This window comes from Pieris rapae, chromosome 24, assembly GCF_905147795.1.
Source record: "Pieris rapae chromosome 24, ilPieRapa1.1, whole genome shotgun sequence".
Lineage (NCBI taxonomy): Eukaryota > Metazoa > Arthropoda > Insecta > Lepidoptera > Pieridae > Pieris > Pieris rapae.
The window spans coordinates 2332822-2353579 of record NC_059532.1 but is presented as its reverse complement, the minus strand read 5'-3'; the positions used below and the strand labels follow the sequence as shown (position 1 = coordinate 2353579).

Here is a 20758-nt window from a genome sequence, read left to right as displayed (position 1 = left end):
TCTATACATATTTTAGTATGTTTTTATAAAGAAATACTGGGAAACCTATAGCTTTGCAAAATCGGGTTATAAAGTGTCATGTAATTCTAAACAGCCTGCCTATTATTAAAATGATGGTATATGCTACTTATAAAAATATTTTTAGCAACCAGAAGTGATAATTAAATAAAATAAAAAAAAAACTATTCAAAATAACCTAAGAAGTTTTTTATGAACAAACTTAAGAAAACACGGTAATTTCAAAATCACACTAAAAATTATCTTAAAACTGACTTATACAAACAAAACAACACGACTTTAGATATTCTAAAAACAATAAAAAAAAATCACGCCGAATAAAAATAACATAGAACGAACTCACAGTACGCGGCTTCGAAACCGGCGACCACTCTAGTCGACGTCCGGGCAGCGAATGTCTATTGTCTTCGTAAGTGGAAGCAGAAGTAAGCGTATTAGTAAGCGGGTGGGGATCGTAACCACCTACTGCCCTCTGTTCAGTTTCTGCTTATAATATTATTGATGTCTATGTTCTGTGGCTTTATGGGCTCTGTGTTGTATTTTTAATTACCGCTTCTTAGTCTGTGGTCATAAGCTATAGACGCTAGCCACTGGCTAGGCTGCAGGATGACATAGAGGTCTATGTTACCAGGTCATAAAATTAAAAAAAAAGTAGGCTGCTTTATTTACAATTAACAAGTTTTAAGTACCTACTAGTTCTAAGAATAAATAAATTAGTAAAAAGAAGCAATATTTTAAACGAAAACAGAGCATAACAATAACCCTATGTAACACAAATGTAAAATAAAATATTAAAATGGTGTCAAAAGACGCTAGTACCTGGATTATTGCGAAAGACCTGTGTAGATGTTGTCATGCTGAAGGAGATTTTTTCAATTTGGCGACGCCTAATACATACAATAATCGAGAAGAAATATACTCCGATATGTTAAGAACCTGTTTTGATATAGAGGTAATTTCTCGCATAATGGTTTACCACAACAAGCATATATTTAAAAATCTTGTATCACCATACAAAACACTCAATAAATCATATACATTTTAAGATTGATGAAAATATTTCTTATATTTTATCTTTACAAATGATTTTATACTACTATCTTTAACATTCTCTATTGTAAAGACTAAATTTCAATTGGGATATTGCTTTACTCTTTATCCTGTTCAATTTTAGATTGATCCTGTGCCAGGAGGTCTCTGTATTCCAACATATTCAATATGTTCAAAATGTGTTGTAAAGTTACGTGAATCAATTTCTTTCAAAGAGCAAGTATTAAAATGTGAAGAGAAATTCTATGAATTATTAACATCTTCATCAATTGCTGGTAAATATTAATTGGATATAAATAGAAATATTAAATTGTTCATATTTTTAGGCAACACAATAATATTGGATCCATAATAAGTACATTGGATCAGTTGTGAAAAAAAAATTTAAATAATAGATTGAAGTAGTATCTAACTCATTGTAAACAAAATGCACTAAGCCAAGCGTTAAAAAGTAACGGCTTTTTAACGAATAATCTGCACTGTAACACTAACACACTGTTCTGGCAGATTGTTTTTTGAAAATTTTGTTTTGTTTGAAAATTTCTAATATTGCACAAAACATCGAAAAAAAAAAATTAATTAGCTTAAATTACAACTCAAGCAGCATAAATTACTCCAAATCTCACAGAGGTTTTTGAATCAAGGTCCCCCGAGACTCCGACATACTCAGTATAATCAAATTCAAGGTATTGAATATAAGATCCAACCCCAAGCGTTTTACTTTAAAATTCTGTTTTTCTTTTTAAATTTTCAGTGTCGACACAAATTAAAAAGGAACCTGAAATGGATATTGAAGGTATTTTTTCCTTATATTTCTGTGTAATTTTATTGATATATTAACTGTTGCTATAGCATTAATGTTTGATTTCATGCCTGGCCAATAATTGTTTGGGCTTGGTACAGAATGTTAATCTACTTGTGGATGAAAACTATAACAATAATATATATGTATATCACATTTACCTTAAGATTTTTGTTCAAATGCCCAAGCTTATATATTTACTAGGGACCTAAAACCATGCACTTTATGATCCATGCTAAAAGATATGCTCATTTTAATAGTACTTTTTACTTGTCAAATATTTATTATCCTTATTTGTTTACATATAAAAAACTTACTAGTTTAAAAATGTGTATAAGTATGTATGTACTAGGTTAGTAATTTTTGTAACATGTAAACCGATTTTCTTCAGTTACTACACTATGAAAGTAATTTAGAAAATTAAAACTCCCTCAAAGCCCACAAAATGGGTGTCTATGGACTGTGATGTCTGACATTTTTTGGCATCCCGTATATGTACTAGTTTTTGTTTAGGCAACTTTAAATACTTATTTTCTACCTATTATACTTTTTACTAGCTTACTGAAAAGTCAGTATGCCCGTTATCTATTATGCTATACCACAATTATAATTTCAGATTACAATGATGATATGGATGATGATTTAGATGATGAAATGGATAATTATATAGATGATGATATAGACAATGACATGGACACAATTGACACAGATTTAAAAATTGAACCAAGGGAACATAATGAGATTGAAGGTATTTTTTGTAGCTTTATTAGTATTATTATTATACAAAAAATTGGCTGTAAATGCCCCTTAGTGTCTGAAAATGAGAGATTCAATATACAAGCTGGACACCATGCAGGTTTTAGTCAACCATAGACTAGTAGATCTTTATAGTATAGGTAAATAACTGTTTGAGCAGTGTCTGCCTGTGTGCGTCTTCCAATCCTTGAGGACGTAGGTTCAGTCCCCTGCTGTGAAGTAATGGACTTTCTGTAAAGCATACAAAAAACGTTTATGTACTATGCTAGCTTTGCTTAGTTTTGCTGAAATAATAATATAATAATAATATTTATTTATTTCTGAAATATAATAATATTCGTGTGTAGTGGGGAATATAAATTTCTGTAAATCTTCTTACGTAATACTTTGCCACACTCAAAAAGGCGACAGTGTGTGTCAGGCACAGGAGGCCTTGAACTCTGAGGCCCAGAACTAAAAGTTTTTTTAGTTCTGATTTTTGGGTCTGACATATAGATTTGACATTTTAAATGTATGTGTTAATAAACCAACAACTCTTTTTATTTTAAGAACACCCAAAAAGGCCACTTAGATCTAGAATTCAAAAAACAACAGACGTGACAGAGACTAAGGCAGCGCAGGAGGCCAAACCAAAACCGAAGCCCAAACCGAAAAAACCGCCGAAAGAAAAGAAAGTGACAAAAGAAGAGAAGAAAGTAAAGAAAGAGAAAAAGAAAGAAGATGACACAGAGAGAAAAGGTTAGTTTAGTACTTTTCTTTTAATTCAAAATGGCGCTTGAATAAATCTCAAATAAATAGTAAATACATAGTATTGACTTCATATGTATACATTTATATATTATGCGGTAAAACTTTATAAAAATATATCTAAAAGTTTTAAATGTAACGTTCAAAATGGTTGTAGAAAAGTGCCAATTATTAAAAGGCCGGCAACGGACCTGCGAGCCTGGTTTTAATATGTATGAATTAAGCGCCATTTTGGATTATTTTCCTATAATTAATAATAAGTATATGTAATAAGTAGTATATCTAGGGTCGGCTAGCAAAGGTTGTAGTGAGCAGTGTTGGCCTTGTGGCTTCAGTGTGCGATTCTCATACCTGAGGTCCTGGGTTCGATCCCCGGCTGTGCACCAATGGACTTTCTTTCTATGTGTGCATTTAACATTTGCTCGAACGGTGAAGGAAAACATCGTGAGGAAACCGACATGGCTTGGACCCAAAAAGTCGACGGCGTATGTTAGGCACTGGACGCTGATCAGCTACTTGCCTATTAGATTTAAAAATGATCATGAAACAGATTCAGAAATCTGAGGCCAAGACCTTAAAGAGGTTGTAGCGCCACTGATTTTTTTTTTAAAGAGTAATTAAGAGTTATATGTGTTCAATGTCAAACCAAAAAAAATCTTCACAAAACTAATAGAAATCTGTCGGATATCGAATAAGTTTGTGTCGAGCTTATAAAATTTATCTATGGTGGCCTGCTGTTTCTTTAAATCCTGAATCTTTTTTTTTAATGAGGTGGAAATGCACTAATGCAGGCCCGCATCAAGAATATCGAACTTGACGCGGGGACTGGATTTTCACTCACATCCCTCTGCTATTCAGAGGGGTAGCGAGACCCCACCCACTAAAAACACCTCAGCCCATCACACGCCCTTAAGATGGGCCCTCGGGGTTCGCTAGGCATTCTACCCAAGGCCCTAAAGTAATCTAATTAACCTGGATTAGCCAGGCTGTGCATTTAGCTCACTCTCTTTCTTAGTTTTATAAGCGTGGTGATTTTCTAAATCGTTGGATATAAATAGTATTATTTTTAGTATATTGTTTTACGTGTGAGTGTGAGTGAGTGGCCAATATAGAGTGAAACATAAATTATATAAAGGAGCCCGCTAACCCAGAACATTGTTTTAGTTCGTTGTTCCTGAGATAAACGCTTTTACATAAACTCGTTGTCATTATTAGTAATTATTAGTTATATAATTTATATAATATAAATTATGTAACCAATTCGACTTAGGGTCCTCGAGCCCTCTGGCATTGAGAGTGTCCATGGGCGGCGGTATCACTTAACATCAGGTGAGCCTCCTGCCCATTTGCCCCCTGTTCTATAAGTAAAAATATATTAATGGCTTGTAAATTACATAATAATAGTAGGTATTATTATGTTATTTACAAGCCATATGCATAATTTCAATTATAAATTAAATAAAACTTAACATTTAGGTGAGAAATATGTGTTTGTCATATCTAGCTTCTAATTGTCAAATGTCATAATTGACACGGACAACTGAGACTTGATAAATTGACATCGATGAAATATTAATCTATTTATACAAACGAACTGTGTAAACAACATCTTGTCTACATTTTTGAAATAAAAATCAGATATTTATTGAAAAGTAACCTTACATAATTTAAAAAAGTAATTTTCGCGTGGGCACACATTTATTTATTACAAATACTCTATTTTATAGTATTAAACTTATACGATATTGCCGAAAATAAATGAAATATATAGTTCTGTAATGTATACGATATTATAGCGATTATGAACACTCTGCAAACCTATAAACATGTCGATAGTCCGAGCCTGTAACAGTAGGCAAATACATACAACGTCTTTGTCTTTCGAAAAAGTCTGTTGCCTTGGTTCGGTCCCTTGGTATTAGTAGCGGCACGAAACTCTAGCGCTGACCGTTATTGCGCAGAAGTAATGAAAGCCCCCCTGAGGGGGGCTAGCGGAATGAAGATCGTCGATTGGCTCTCCAGTCGCATTCCGTTCCCCCCCCCCCCCCGCACCACAGTACACATGCGCAGCAATCCCCTCCGCGTATCGGCCAGCGCTAGACTTATGTGCCGATATTTATATCGCAAAGAACGTTCAGGTACCCCAGTTCTTGAAGAATAAGAATATAATTGAATAAACAAAAGAAAATAACTTTTTGGGCGGATTGTTAGTAGTGGCTAGTCATATCTTTTATTGTCATCTTGTCGTGTTTCATATACAGATAGCTATTAGTGTAAAATAAAATATACATTTACTTACATCCAATTACATAACTTAACACACTTTACCCATTGTGTGCATATATGTGACGAGATTCATGGAAAGCGGATTTAAATGTGATTTTTACAAGATAAATAACCCCCAAAAAACTTGACATTTGTACATATTTACAAGTATGTTACGTCATAGGAAGTAATGTGACGCCATCTTGCATAGATGCGTTGTGACGGGTTCTCAAAGTTGTTCTTAGTACGCCTATTAAGAAGGATGATGAAAATTGTTTTAGAACTCGTAGATATTTCACAGTTTTTATAATGCTTTATAGGATACAAGACTTGGATAGGATTTAAGTTGACACGATTTATGCTTAAATGTACTAGAGCTCAGTATAAGACTATTCTATCGTCTGGAAAGTATTTGAAAGAAATTCTGTCCAAATGATTAGATCGAAGCCTGAGAAGAAGATTAACAGAATTTTCTCTTTTAGGCACGAAGCCAAAGTTCTCCCTCCGGCCGGGCGATTTTACATACAATAATGGGACCTATACATGCACCCGGTGCGACACCCCATACAGCGCAATCCAATCCTTGAGGTATCACATCCGCTCGAAACACTACAAGCTACCGAAATATAAATGCCAATATTGTGACCAGGAGTTTATGACGCTAGCACCATTTGTGGTGCACAAACTAAACGCCCATAATGTGGACGAGCGCTACGAGTGTACCGCATGCCAGACTAAGTTCAACGCGCCAAGTCAGTTACGGAAACATAAAAATGGATTTCACATGTTGGGGGAGAAATATAAGTGCGATTCGTGTGATTATGAGACGTTCAGTTTCGAAACGTTGTATAAACACAAGTTTAAGCATAAGACGGTGAAGGACTATCATTGTAGGTTTTGTAAGAAGGCCTTTTTGAGGAAGGCAACGCTAGAACTGCATGAGAGGATACACACGGGTGACAGAAGGAAAGTCTGTAAAATATGTGGACAGGCGTTTGTTCAGAAGGCCAGTTTGAATTATCACATGACAAAGTATCATCCCAATGTGAACTTTTAGATTAATTAAATGGAAAAGTGAATTATTTGTATATCGTTGGCGATTCTCGTGAGATTTGAATACACGATTTTTATTGAACGTATCAAAGAAATTACATTAATATGAACAAGACATCATTGAGTTGACATAATGTTTTGTCAGGAGTCACATCACAATAGTATACATCATATAGTTATTTATTGCTTTAGTTTCTTACATCACAATATCCACTAGAAGTAGAAGATTACACAGACCAATCGCAATATAGATAAGGCAAGAATTGATCGCAATATCACTTAGAATTAATGAAATTTTAAAGGTTTTATAAAAAATGAAGTTATTTTACTTTTATATATTTTGAGGGTACTCACAATTTTCAATTGTTACTATCATTTGAACAAAACTAATTATGTTTATTATGAAATTTATATAGTATTATAAAAATGAATGTAAGCAAATGTTTTCTTATTGTTAGACGAGCCCCATAAAAAATATACCCTATACTGTCCACATGAGTCTTTCTAGATATTGACGTTTACGTGCAGTATTTTTTGAGCGTTGGCTTGTTTTTATAATATACTAGCGACCCGCCCCGGCTTCGCACGGGTGCAATGCTGATACTAAATACACTTCAGAAAATCTGTGAACGTTGTATATAAAAATGTGGGTTATCCATCAGAGATAGACATATACCATCACGGACTTTTCTGTAGACCTTTTCAATGTGTACAATACTACGTTAGTACATTATTTTGATAAAACTGGTAGGGTTCAGCCTACGTTTGCAATGTAAGAGGAAAAAATGTAATTATTTACATCATATTAGAAACCTCAAAAATAACAGTACTTCTCCACTATTAAATGGATGTTATTATACATATAAACCTACCTCTTGAATCACTCTATCTATTAAAAAAACCGCATGAAAATCCGTTGCGTAGTTTCAAAGATTTAAGCATACAAAGGGACATAGGGACAGAGAAAGCGACTTTGTTTTATAATATGTAGTGAAACGATATATATATTCTTTTGCAGAACTTAATCATATATCTCTCATCGTTAAGGCACCGTTTCTTACTTACTTAAATTAAAATTAAATTATTTTTTTTATTGTTTCTCAAATTAATAACTACGTCTACCGCAAAAACGTCTTCATGTTGATATTGACCCGAATTAATCTTTTAGCTCTTAGTTCAAGACTCTGTAAAGTATTTGAGATTTATATAAAGCTTAATCCACCGTAATTGACCAGAATTAGGCTTAATCTTTTAGCTCTTAGTACAAGACTCTGTAAAGTATTTCAAAGACATTCTGTCGAAATGACTGATTGTTTACGAATTAACAGAATTTTCTCTTTTAGGCACAAAGCCAAAGTTCGTCCTCCAGCCGAACGATTTTACATACAATAATGGGACCTATACTTGCACCCGGTGCAACACCCCATACAGCACAAACCGAGCCTTGAGGGATCACATCCGCACGAAACACTACAAGATTCCAAAATATACGTGCCAATATTGTGACCAGGGGTTTATGACGCTAACATCATTTGTGGTTCACAAACTACATGCCCATAGTGTTGACGAACGATACGAGTGTACCGCATGCCAGACTAAGTTCAACAGTCTGTGTCAGTTCAGGAGACACAAAAATGTGTTTCACATGCTGGGGAAGAAATATAAGTGCGATTCGTGTGATTATGACACGTTCAGTATAAAATCGTTGTATAAACACAAGTTTAAGCATAAGACGGTGAAGGACTACCATTGTAAGTTTTGTAAGAAGACCTTTTTGAGGAGGACAACGTTGAACATGCATCAGAGGATACACACAGAGGACAAAAGGAAAGTCTGTAAAATATGTGGGAAGGCGTTTGTTCAGAAGGCCAGTTTGAATTATCACATGACGAAGTATCATCCGAATGTGAACTTTTAGAATGTTAATTATGAAATTCGTGTTATAAAAATTTATATAAGCAGATTGATTTTATTGTAAGACTTGCCCCTTTAAAAAAAATTATTCTAAACTGCTCCCATGACTCGATCTAGAATATTCTAGATATTGAGGATTACGTGCAGTAGTTTTTGAGCTTTTGACCTGTTTTTATAATATAAAAGTTATATATATGCTTTTGCAGAACTCAATTATATATCTCTCGTCGTTATGGCAGCGTTTTTTACTTAACAAATACGACTACGATAATATTAATTTTTTTTTATGCAGAATGTTACATCTATAGTAACCAATAAAGAAAGTTTAAATAGCGGATTGTTTACAAGTTTCAAGATATTGCACAAATTATAAAATAATAATTTTTCAATACTTAGATTTGCATCTAAGTAATAGTTGGAGTTGCCTCCGGCAGCGTAAATTGCTACTCCAAATCACACAGAGGTGTTCCAATCAAGATTCCTACATAATATATAGACATAGTGACACTTTAAATAAGACTTATTAAGCAATTAATCATGATATATATTCATCAAAAAGAGATCATTAAGAAACTCTTATAAAAATAGAAATCTGACAGCTTGAAAGGTAGATGTGGTATAGACGCTAGTCTTAATATACCAATTATAATGAAATATTAGAACTTTCAGATCAAGTTTGTAAAATACCTTCTTATTTTTACAATTTAACGTGATGACTTTTAGATTTTTAAGTGGAAGTGAGGCAAGATATATAACTTTGCTAAGTGAATTAATATTTTTTTTATTACGTAAATGTAGACGACGTTAGAGCGCGGGGGCACCCAAATTGGCGGGGCTCGTAGCATTTTCTACTCTTGCTATGTGGCTAATCCGGTACAGCATGGGCGGTTATCACTTCATTCAAAATGTCCCGCCTGCTCATTTGCTCCTGTCATGAGACATGTAGGAACAAAAAACATCGTATGGATTTTTTTGGATTCTTTATTGAAGCCGATAATCGACTAAACTGATCAATTTACCTATTACGAATTGAAACAAACCCAAATAACTTATATTAAGTGTTAGATTCAGATTTCAGTATGACTTCAGAAGAAGGATAAAATACCGTTTCTAGATACCTTTTAATCCATGTTTTATGACGCCCAATGTTTTTATAATATTTTAAATTGTACTAGTGAAGCATCCACAAGAATTAGTGTCATTCATAAAAATTTAAAAATAGGCTTTCAACACAGACTAGATAAGGAAGAATATTTATAAACAATAAGGACGATTACAAGAGGAGAAACAGAAGTGACACCATCTTTTGTTCTAGGCAGCGACGAGTATTCAATAATCGAAGAATCTGGCGACTACCAATGCAGAACATGCGGAAAAATATTTAAACAGAAGCGTCTATTTATCCAACATTATAGATCTGTGCACCTCAAACTGACATCTAAAATGACAGGCTGTCATTTCTGCGAGCTGAAAGTGAGAGCGCATTTGCGCGCGAAACACATGGAAGAAAAACATGGCGTCCCCGCGCCTACGTGTAACGCCTGCGGGCGAAAGTTTTCATATCCACATCAAGTGATACACCATCAAAAAACCTTTCATATGGGTGAAAAGAATATTGCCTGTCCGGTTTGTGATATGAAGTTCGGTTCTAAGGTGAATTTGTACCAGCATAAGGTCAAGCATTCGACTGAGAAAATCCATAAGTGCGATTATTGTGATGAACGATTCAAGTGGCGGAAACAGTGGTCCAGGCATATGTCGAAGCATAGACAGAATTAATATATAACTTTACTGTGTGCTACGAATAATAAAGTTATATTGTCACGTTTATATAAAACTAATATACTATGGGGTAAGATTAAGAAACGAATTAAAATGACTCAATGTCAAATCATTTTTGACGTACCTAAGTTAGACTTAGGGCTAAGTCGTTTCTGAATAGAGTCTAAGTTTAAGATGGCGTTGACTTAGTTTTATTATAAACCTTACGATTACTTTTGACTAAATTTTGTTACTTCAAAATGAGTAGTTTCAGTCGTAGTTTCCATTTCGGTTAGAAACGACGCGTATTTCTTATTGTAATCGAAAAAGTGCAACGCGCTGACGCAGCGCTGCGGTCGCGCTACGATGAATCGTTGACCTAATTGTTACTGTGTAATGAATTAAGGCAAGGTTTTTGATTTTATAATTTTAATTATTTTAAATTTATCATGGCATCTCCAATTGTCAGTGAAATTAAAACCCACTTATTAATAGCTGAATTGAAAAAGGAAAGAGCCCGATGCTCAGACCTGGAAACTATTGTCCATGAACTAAAGGAACGGATAGCTCAGCTCGAGCAAAATCAACCCTTAACACAAAGGGATGCGGCAGCCGCTGAACCTATCCAGTATGAGACGGACGAAGAAGAACTGGCTAAAGAAACGGAATGGGTGCGACAAAAAAGCAGAAAGAAAAGGAAACTAAACACCTCCCCTTCCCCCATGAAAGAAGTTACTTGTAGTGAAGTAGCCAAACAAAAGTCCAAAAAGGAACCCCTTCCACCCCCGATTATCGTCGAAAATGTGATTGAATACCAATCATTTTACGACACTTTAATGAAAAAAGAATTAAATAAAGACTCCTTTACAGTAAAAATGCTCAGAAATGGATCGGTGAAGATCAATACCAATAGCGAAGCTACCTATAGATGTATCACAAAACATCTAAAAGATGAAGAAGCCTCGTGGTTCTCTTACGAAAACAAGCAGAACAGACCAATAAGAGTTATGGCAAAAAATCTGCATGCTTCTTGCAAGCCTGATAGGATAGTTGAAGACCTCATCCTCCAAGGATTTAAAATTTTAGACGCAGCCGTTAAATATAGCTGGAAAAACAAGGAACCGCTGAACATGTTCATTCTCTCTTTCCATCATGAGGAAAACATAAAGAACATTTATCAAATCAAATCGATACTTGGCTGCAAAATTGATGTACAGCCACTGAAATCACCAAAATTGATTCCTCAATGCAAGAGGTGTCAGGCTTATGGGCACACACAGAAATACTGCTCCAAGGAGCCGAGGTGTGTAAAATGTACTGCAAAGCACCTCACAGTAGACTGTAACAAGCCTCGAGACGCGAAACCGAAGTGCGTTCACTGTGGTGAGTCACATCCAGCTAACTATAGAGGCTGTGCAGTTGCAAAAGAACTGCAAAAAATGAGAAACGTCTTAAAATCAAAATCAAATACAGAACCGGTCAAATCTGTAAAACCAGAAAAACTAGTTTCCAAGACTGTTTCTTTTGCTCAGGTCACTAAAGGACCAAAGGCTAAATCCTCAACACAACAAAACGAGAAAGCTAACACAGGCATAGATGAAAAGATTAACACCATACTTTCATTATTGACATCTTTTGATGAAAGACTTAAAAAACTAGAAAGCGGCACCATAATAGCAGCTTCTAAACGTCTGAAGCAATGATGTCTTTAAAAATAATGGCATGGAATGCTAATGGGTTATTAAAACACCAAAGAGAACTTCATATTATTCTTAAACATGAAAACATTGACATCTGCTTGGTATCGGAAACACATTTTACCAGGGAGTCATACATTCAACTTAAAGGATATCAAGCCTACCATGCCCTTCATCCCAGTAATAAATCCAGTGGGGGAAGTACAGTTATAATAAAGGACAGTTTAAAACACCACGAGACATTTAAATATGAAAAAGAGCATATTCAAGCTGTGGCTGTAAGCGTAGCAATGAAACAGTGTCCATTAACAATTTCATCTATCTACTGCCCACCTAGACATGCACTTAAGTATGATCAGTACAAAAGCCTACTAGAAAGTCTTGGAAATAGATTTGTGTTGGGAGGCGATTTCAATGCAAAACATACCTACTGGGGATCAAGATTAATATCGACTAAAGGAAAAGAACTGTTCAATGCTATGAAAGATTTGAGATGTGATACTATTTCGACAGGAAAGCCTACCTACTGGCCAACAGACAAGAATAAAATACCAGATCTTATAGATTTCTTCATATTTAGAGAAGTATCACCAAATGTTCTCCAAATAGAGGAAGCCAATGATATGAACTCAGATCACTCACCAATCTTACTCACAATTGGCGAAGACCCTATAAAGCGAAAACTGAATCCATCTCTCGTAAACCCGCATACGGACTGGGACAGCTTCAAAATTTATCTTGAGAATATGATAGACCTAAGAGTACCTTTAAAGACTGAGGAACAATTAGAATTTGAAGTAAATAACTTTACAAAGAACATCCAACAAGCTGCTTGGAGCAATACTCCTAAATTTAAGAAAAAGGTACAAAACAACTACTTTCCAAAAGAGATTATAAATCTCATACAGACAAAACGAGCTCAAAGAAAAAGGTGGCATTCCACAAGATGTCCTGAAGACAAAAAACATCTGAATAATCTTACTAAACAACTAAGGAGAGAGATAAAAATATATAAAGATACCTCAATAAATAAATACCTAAGCCAATTAACATCTGATGGTTCCACCAACTACTCCATCTGGAAAGCGATAAGAAATATCAAAAAACCTACAACACATATTCCTCCCTTACGAGAGTCTAATGGGAATTGGGCTGCAAGTAACATACAAAAAGTTAGGAGGTTTGCTGATCACCTAGAAAATATATTTCAAATCGATGAAGAAGATTCACTTGACTTCGAAGAAACATCGTTAGAAGAGTTAAACATCCGTCTAGTCACACCGAAAGAAGTTATAAGAGAAATTAAATGTTTAACTAAGAAAAAGGCGCCAGGTTTTGATTTAATTACGGGTGAGGTACTACAGCATCTCCCCCGTAAAGCCGTAGTTAAAATGACAACCTTAATTAATGCCACATTTCGACTTCAATATGTTCCCAGTATGTGGAAAGTTGCGGAAGTTATAATGATTCCTAAGCCAGGAAAACCACCACACGAAGTAACATCTTACCGGCCAATCTCACTGTTACCTGTTATAGCAAAACTATTTGAGAAACTCTTTCTCAAACGTCTTAACCCCATTATTGCCAAAAAGCAGCTCATACCGGATTACCAATTCGGTTTCAGAGATAAACATTCTACCATAGAGCAGGTCCATAGAATTACAAATAATATTGAAATAGCACTAGAAGAACAAAAAGTCTGCTCCACGGTCTTTCTGGATGTAGCTCAGGCTTTTGACAAAGTGTGGCACCGAGGACTTGTTTACAAATTGAAGAAACTACTGCCTCGTCAATTTTCAAATATCCTCGAGTCATATTTAACACAAAGAACGTTTAGGGTACGACAAGAAGATGATTATTCAGAACTGAAACAAATAAAAGCTGGGGTGCCGCAAGGGAGTGTATTAGGTCCGGTCCTGTACCTCTTATACACGTGCGATATCCCTGAACTAGAAGATAACATAATCGCGACCTTTGCCGATGATACTGCTATCATGTCTACGGCAGCTACTGAAAAGGAAGCGGTAGTAAAACTACAAAGAGCTATAAATATTGTTGGCTTGTGGACCAAGAAGTGGCGGATAAGACTAAATCAGTCGAAATCAGTTCACATTAACTTTTCCAACAAGACATCAAATTACCTGCCAGTATACATTGATAACGACAAAGTTCCGTTCGAAAATTCAGCTAAGTACCTAGGTATGACGCTGGACACTAAACTACGATGGAAGGTCCATGTTAAAAAGAAGCGCGAAGAGTTGGATCTCCGTTACACTAAATTGTACTGGTTGCTCGGAAGGCATTCCACCTTATCAGTACAAAATAAATTATTGATATACAAACAAGTCCTGACACCTGTATGGACTTATGGTTGCCAGCTGTGGGGCTGCACCAGTAATAGTAACATCCAAGTGATCCAACGTTTCCAAAACAAAGTGCTCAGGGGAATAGTCAATGCTCCCTGGTACATTCGCAATTACGACCTCCACCGGGACCTTAATGTTGAGGACGTCGCTACAGTAATAAAAAAGACTGCTGGAGCACACGAACATAGGCTCCACCATCACGTGAATGTCGAGGCTATCCAACTCCTTGACACCACGGACTTAGTGAGAAGACTGAAAAGGACAAAACCATTTGAACTAGTGATTTAGTGATAATGTACGTAAATATCAAGTGCTAAAGAGTGTCTGCAACATAGAACACAAGAACAGAGTGTCTTCTTCCCTTTAATAGAGACTGTAAGTAGTGTTATTGGACACTCACTTATATAATAATCCTTTTTAGTAAATTAGGTTAGACTTAAATTACTTATTAGTCTTAAGTTAGGCTAGATCGTAATGTTCCATGATGTCTCAGTGAAGACACATGTATATAGAAAAAAAAAAAAAAAAACTTCAAAATGAAATATAATTATATAGTGGTTATCGTCAAATAAAAATCTGCGAAAGGCGTGTTTATTAAACTATTAGCATTTATTAAGCATTGTAAAGTATTTCATCTCAGGCCCCGATCTTTTGTTTTTTCTGTCAGTGTTCAGCTATAGATAAAACACAGATATAGTTCATATATGAATTGATTAATTATTAAGAAAAAATGTGTTTTCTGTGTCGTCGTTACTCAAATAGGTAGAACCATAGTGGTTAATTTCAAATTAAATACTTCCCGTTATATGTGCAAGTTGACTGACAAGTATCCTAATGTCAACTTCGTGTGACCTAAAACAATGACACTATTTAACGCGGCTGTAAAGTATACAAGAATGAGTCGTGAAAATATAAGATGTATCATAAAATAAATACTTAGCCGTGAAGTCGCTAAATGAGGTAGCGAGTGGGTTATTGTATAATAGAAATAAATAGAAAATAATCTAAAACTGCCGAACTATTTATCGAACTACCCAATCCATCATTTTTATCGGCCATATATATTACTGTCATGTATTTTTAGTACTGTTATTGTAAGAGGAAATGACAGGCCAATTGTGTTTTTTAATTCTGTCTAGTTTTTACTGTTATACAGATAATATTAAATTACAGTTAAAAATTAGTTTCGCAAAAAAATTAAACGATGTTAACTTTGCAGTAAATAAATAAATAAATAATAAGCAAGTGGAGGTTTCAGAAACTAGTTGGTTTACGTGTGGGGTAGATACAAATAAAAATAAGGTTTATAGTTATTAAACTGGCACTGCAGTATTGGCCTTGATTATTCAGCCTACGACTGTCATTCATGTGATCGTAGGTTCGATTCCCAACCGCACCAATGGACTTTCTATTGACGCATATAACAGTAACTCGAACGGTGAAGGAGGCTTGTCTAATATACAGTGTAAATTTCAAAATCATGTTCTTTATAAATTTTCGTCATAAATTGAATTCAAAGTGTCAAAAATTGTCTATTATTTTTTTTTCTATCGAGCGAAGTTATTTAAATCGATTATGTAGGTATCTTTTAAAATAGATACATAAACTCCTAAAATCCACGATATATTTTTTCCATTTTCCCTACTTTAAGTAACGATGACTAATAATGGAAAGAAACAATGAATTTTTTTGGAGTGGTGATCGAATAGGTCCCTAAACTCATACAAGACCAAGAGTTAGTGTCGCCACTCAGTGGCGCAGCTACCCAGACACCCGGTGCGGAAGTCACCTCATCAAAAGTAAAAAGCTGAAAAATTTATATGATAAAGGACATGGATCCTTTATTAAATGATCGCGGGTATGGTACGGGGAATCCCCCACAACAGCGTCAATCACTTTTGCGGGAATCCCTGAATTCTACGTAGAGCTGTACTAGTGCAAGTGGAGGAATCTCTGAAAAATATTTTTTTATGCTAGCGATTTTTTTTTGTACACTGTTCTTACAATTGAGAGACCGGGTGGGTGACACCTTTTTTGGGGACCGCCCCCGCCGCCCCCCTTTTGCTACGCCACCGTCGCAACTTTTTACACTCCATAATTTCTTCAAGGATCTCTTTTGTTTTAGAATCGGAATATTGTTCAACACTGCTCGAAGAGGATGGCTCACAAACATACACATGCAAAATATGTTCGAACACATACAAACGAAAGGACTCAATCAAACAACACTACAGGCACGTTCACTTGAAGCAGAGACCTCGTCTGCATGGATGTTATTACTGCACCGAGAAGGTCAGAGCTTACCTTCGAGCGCAGCATATGGAGGAAGTCCACGGTATACCGGCACCTACATGTGGTGCTTGTGGAAAGAAGTTTGCCTTCCCATTTCAAGTTGTGAAACACCAGAAGACATTTCACATGGGCGAGAGGAATTTTGTATGTCCAGTGTGCAATATGAGATTTGGGACGAAGGCGAATTTACGACAACACGTCATCAAACATACGACCGAACGGCCCTTTAAGTGCGACTTTTGTGATGAGGCTTTCAAATGGAAGAAGCATTTGAGGCGGCATATGGCTGGACATTTGTATAAGAAACGTTAATAACTATAAAGCCTATTAAAGCATTACATAAACTCGGACAGTCTAAATGTATTGTCTATTACTCATTTATTTAATTTTTACGTTGGTATTTGGCGTCGGTAGACAGTACCGGTGACCACAGAGCGCTTTTAAGTCTCAACGAATAGGTATCGCAATACATATATATATATATATATATATATATATATATATATGTGTCATAACATTTAATATTATTTTGTAGTAATAACAATAAAGAATGTACATTTTTATATATGAAATTATTAATAAACGAGATATTAATTACTTAAACTTAGTTTTATTTAAAATTATTCAGTTTAGCATCACGTAGACATCACAGACAAAGGATTCTCAAGTGTCAACTTGACGTAGCTATATTTTGACAGATATTAATAGACATTGTGTATTAACTAATTGTATGATGTCCATTCCTCACTTGTTGTTTAATTCAAATTGTACCATTAAGTATCTGTTAAATTCAATAATATGTGTGAGTGCGATGTTTGACAGTATAAAAATAAAGTGTCCTTGAGTGTAATACAGATGAATGGATTTTATACAGATAAATAACTAAAATATTAGTAAACAAACAGTAAAAATATCATTAAAAGTTATTCTACTCATTAATTTATCTAAAAATCGATATATATATTGATTTATACGTCATTCACGTGACACAAAATGGCCGCAGATTAGTGGAATCGATAATGACGTACATAATATCTTTTACATGGCAGTGCATAATATCTTTTAGTTTATTTTTATTTTTAACAAAATAAGCTGTCATTATAGATTACTTCAATGCGGCGACTATATATACATTAATATCACATACAAAATAATTCAAACATACAAAACAACACAATATTAAGCAGTAATATATAAAAATATTTACAAAACGACTTATTTACTACAGTAGCAGTTGAAGCAGACCTTTTGTCAGTTCACTCAATGCTCAATTAGCTTTTCCGACGCCATCTTGCTGTAAAAACGTTTTGGCGGGAAAATTTGACGTCTGTTCATGTGACGACTCAGACTGCCATGATTGGCAGATTTCTTGCGACGCCATCTTGCTAGAGAAGCGTTTTGGCGGGTTCTTGAATGTTTAATTTGAAATTTAAAGCTGAACAAATATAATTAACAATAAGAATTTGAGTTAGTTATATCACTAAATAATAATCTAAAATTGTTTTTAAAATCATATCAAAAAGTCAATTGTGACTTTTTGATATGTTAAAGTTTTTATGAGTAAATGTGAAACTGACGAAAATGATGTGAACTGTATATAGCACAAAACCTGTAATAATTGCATCCTTACGTCAGTCACATTCGATAGAACGCGGAATAATACAAATTACGTTTATAAAAAAAGTAATTAAAAATAAAATATTTTAATCCCTGTGGCAATTTTAAAATTACATTTCATTTAATATTTATATTTCAAATTCTAGTTTGTTGTAATTTATTTTTATTGTAACATTACATGTTGTATTGTTGTGAATCTACACTAATATTATAAAGAGGAAAACTTTGTTTGTTTGATTGTAATGAATAGTCTCATAAACTACTGGACCGATTTTAAAAATTCTTTCACCATTCGAAAGCTACATTATCCACGAGTAATATAGGCTATATTTAATTTTGAACAAAAATAGGGTTCCGTAAGATATTAGGGTTTTTCGGACACAAGGTGTAAAAAATCAACCAAAAAAGTTACTTATTTTGCGTACCCTGCCTAAACTATTAAAGATAGAACCATAAAATGTTCTAAGTAATTGTATATCTTATAAATATCTACAAAAAAGTCCGCAACACACTATACCTATCTATGTCGAGTGAGGCACAATAACCATAAATGATATACATGGCAAAACGACGTTTGCCAGTTCAGCTAGTGTCTTATAATTTTATGATAACCTTTAAATTTTGTGTACATTGATGTAGTCATTGATGTATGTATGCCGTGTGTACTCTGTGTTGGTATGTTTCGTTAGTTTGCGTTTTTATAATACATAAAAAAATAATATTCTTATTTGCTAGCTTTTATTTCTAAAATGGAATGTTTTTGAATACAACAATTTTATTATAGTTTTATATATATTGTCTTTTAATTACAAAGCTTTTACGCATTTAAAGAAAACACTTTTACCGGATTGAAGCTATGTATTATTGTAAACCTATAATTATTTAACATAATTTTACATTTATCCGACGTTTCGCGTGCTTTATATGCGTGGTCACGGTGATTGAAGACAAAAGGTGTTAAATGTCAAAAAAGTATCACAGCTGTAGAGTTGTATTATATTATGTATTTATTTCCCCGGAGTTGGTATCGACTAAACAATTTCTGCAGAAATTGCTCACGGTGTCCTCCATTTTCGCGGATTGTATGTATTGAGATTTTAATTTGGGTATTAATGGATCCCTGGTGTTTGATAATTTTAGGCCGTCTTCTCTATTGAAATTGTCGTGTTTGCGAAACGTCGAATAAATTTAAAATTATGTGAAATAATTATAAGTTTACATACATACATAGATTCAATCCTGTAAAAAAGTGTTTTCTTTAAACGGCTCTAGTAGTTAAATGTTCAACTGACAAATTCTCATGAAATAATTTGTTTCCAGATGAACGTGATATAAAATTTATAAAAAGGGTAGAGAACGGTTCCACCGAATGGCAGTGCGCGGATTGCGGCCGTAACTTCAAAAAACGCGCCCTTTTGACCCAACACTACAAGTATGTGCACCTCAAACAGCGTCCCAAATTACGCAGTTGTCATATGTGTTCGGAAAAAGTGCCAACACAATATCGCCCGTTTCACATGGAAAAGGCCCACGGCTTGCCTCTACCCAGCTGCGGCGCATGTGGCAAAAAGTTTGCCTTCCCAAATCAGGTGTTGCGCCATCAGAAAGAATACCATATGGGCGAAAAGCAGTTGACGTGCGCAATTTGCGAGATGAAATTCGTGTCGAACACTTTATTATTAAAACATTCCATTATACACACAGGGTTACGTCCATATAAATGCAGCTATTGCGATAAGAGTTTTAGGTGGAAGAAGAATCTGAAAACACATATATACATGCATTTGGATGTAAGGAAACATGTCTGTAATATTTGCAACGAGTCGTTCGTGCAACAGAGCAGTTTGAAGTATCACATTACGAAGCGGCATACTGATATGTTGTGAGATGAGAACGTTCTGTCAAGATCCAACGTACTTGCACACGACGCCATCACCGCGTGGCCTCTGTTTGATTATTTTATAAAAAAAATACTTTTAAAGAAATTACTGGAAAGTTTTTAATTACGAAACGTTTATAACTTTAGTGGAGGACAGAAAAATGCTTATAACAAGAAAATGTTTTTTTTAATTTTACTAATGTAATGGAGTGAATCAAACAGAGGAAAAACGCGCGGAGGCGACGCGGCAGGATTTGATTAGTGCGAGTGCAAGTGATTAGTAATTGACATTGATTAGTGCAAGTACAATTATGGATAAGTGGCTCTGTTTAGTAAATTAATTGTCATATAGTTTGGCAGGCGCGCTGCAAGTGAGGGGGAAGGGAGGGCGCAGTTTACTCGCAAAAAATAGAACACGCCTCTTACTATTCAATCACTTTACTACGCAGGCAACTAATCACCTGCACTAATCACTAATCAGAGTGAATACAGACCTTTATGATATGTTCTGAAACGCTGTCTAGAGGGAAATCGGAATGTA

General features: G+C 34.8%; 1 protein-coding gene across 5 annotated transcripts; it reads left to right on the top strand.

The window, feature by feature from the left end:
- Window positions 1-600: 600 nt before the first annotated feature.
- LOC111000552 (myoneurin) lies at window positions 601-20562 on the top strand. 5 transcript variants are annotated; one of them, XM_022270031.2, is made up of 6 exons: window positions 601-970; window positions 1193-1343; window positions 1823-1864; window positions 2487-2618; window positions 3176-3364; window positions 19659-20562. In XM_022270031.2, exons 1-6 carry the CDS (start codon window positions 815-817, stop codon window positions 20222-20224), a joined length of 1236 nt encoding a protein of 411 aa, XP_022125723.2. In that variant the 5' UTR covers window positions 601-814; the 3' UTR covers window positions 20225-20562. The 5 variants fall into 5 exon arrangements, with proteins under 5 accessions (XP_022125723.2, XP_022125722.2, XP_022125725.2 ...); XM_022270030.2 differs by lacking the exon at window positions 19659-20562 and adding an exon at window positions 8035-8836; XM_022270033.2 differs by lacking the exon at window positions 19659-20562 and adding an exon at window positions 9921-10628 and having other exon boundaries at window positions 602-970.
- The last annotated feature ends 196 nt before the right edge of the window (window positions 20563-20758 follow it).

Bases quoted from the DNA above. Each gene is read 5' to 3' on its own strand.
- LOC111000552 (XM_022270030.2), top strand. From the start codon at position 815: ATGGTGTCAAAAGACGCTAGTACCTGGATTATTGCGAAAGACCTGTGT. The intron at 2,619-3,175 runs GTATTTTTTGTA...TTTTATTTTAAG, and splicing joins GGAACATAATGAGATTGAAG to AACACCCAAAAAGGCCACTT. The intron at 3,365-8,034 runs GTTAGTTTAGTA...TTTCTCTTTTAG, and splicing joins AGATGACACAGAGAGAAAAG to GCACAAAGCCAAAGTTCGTC.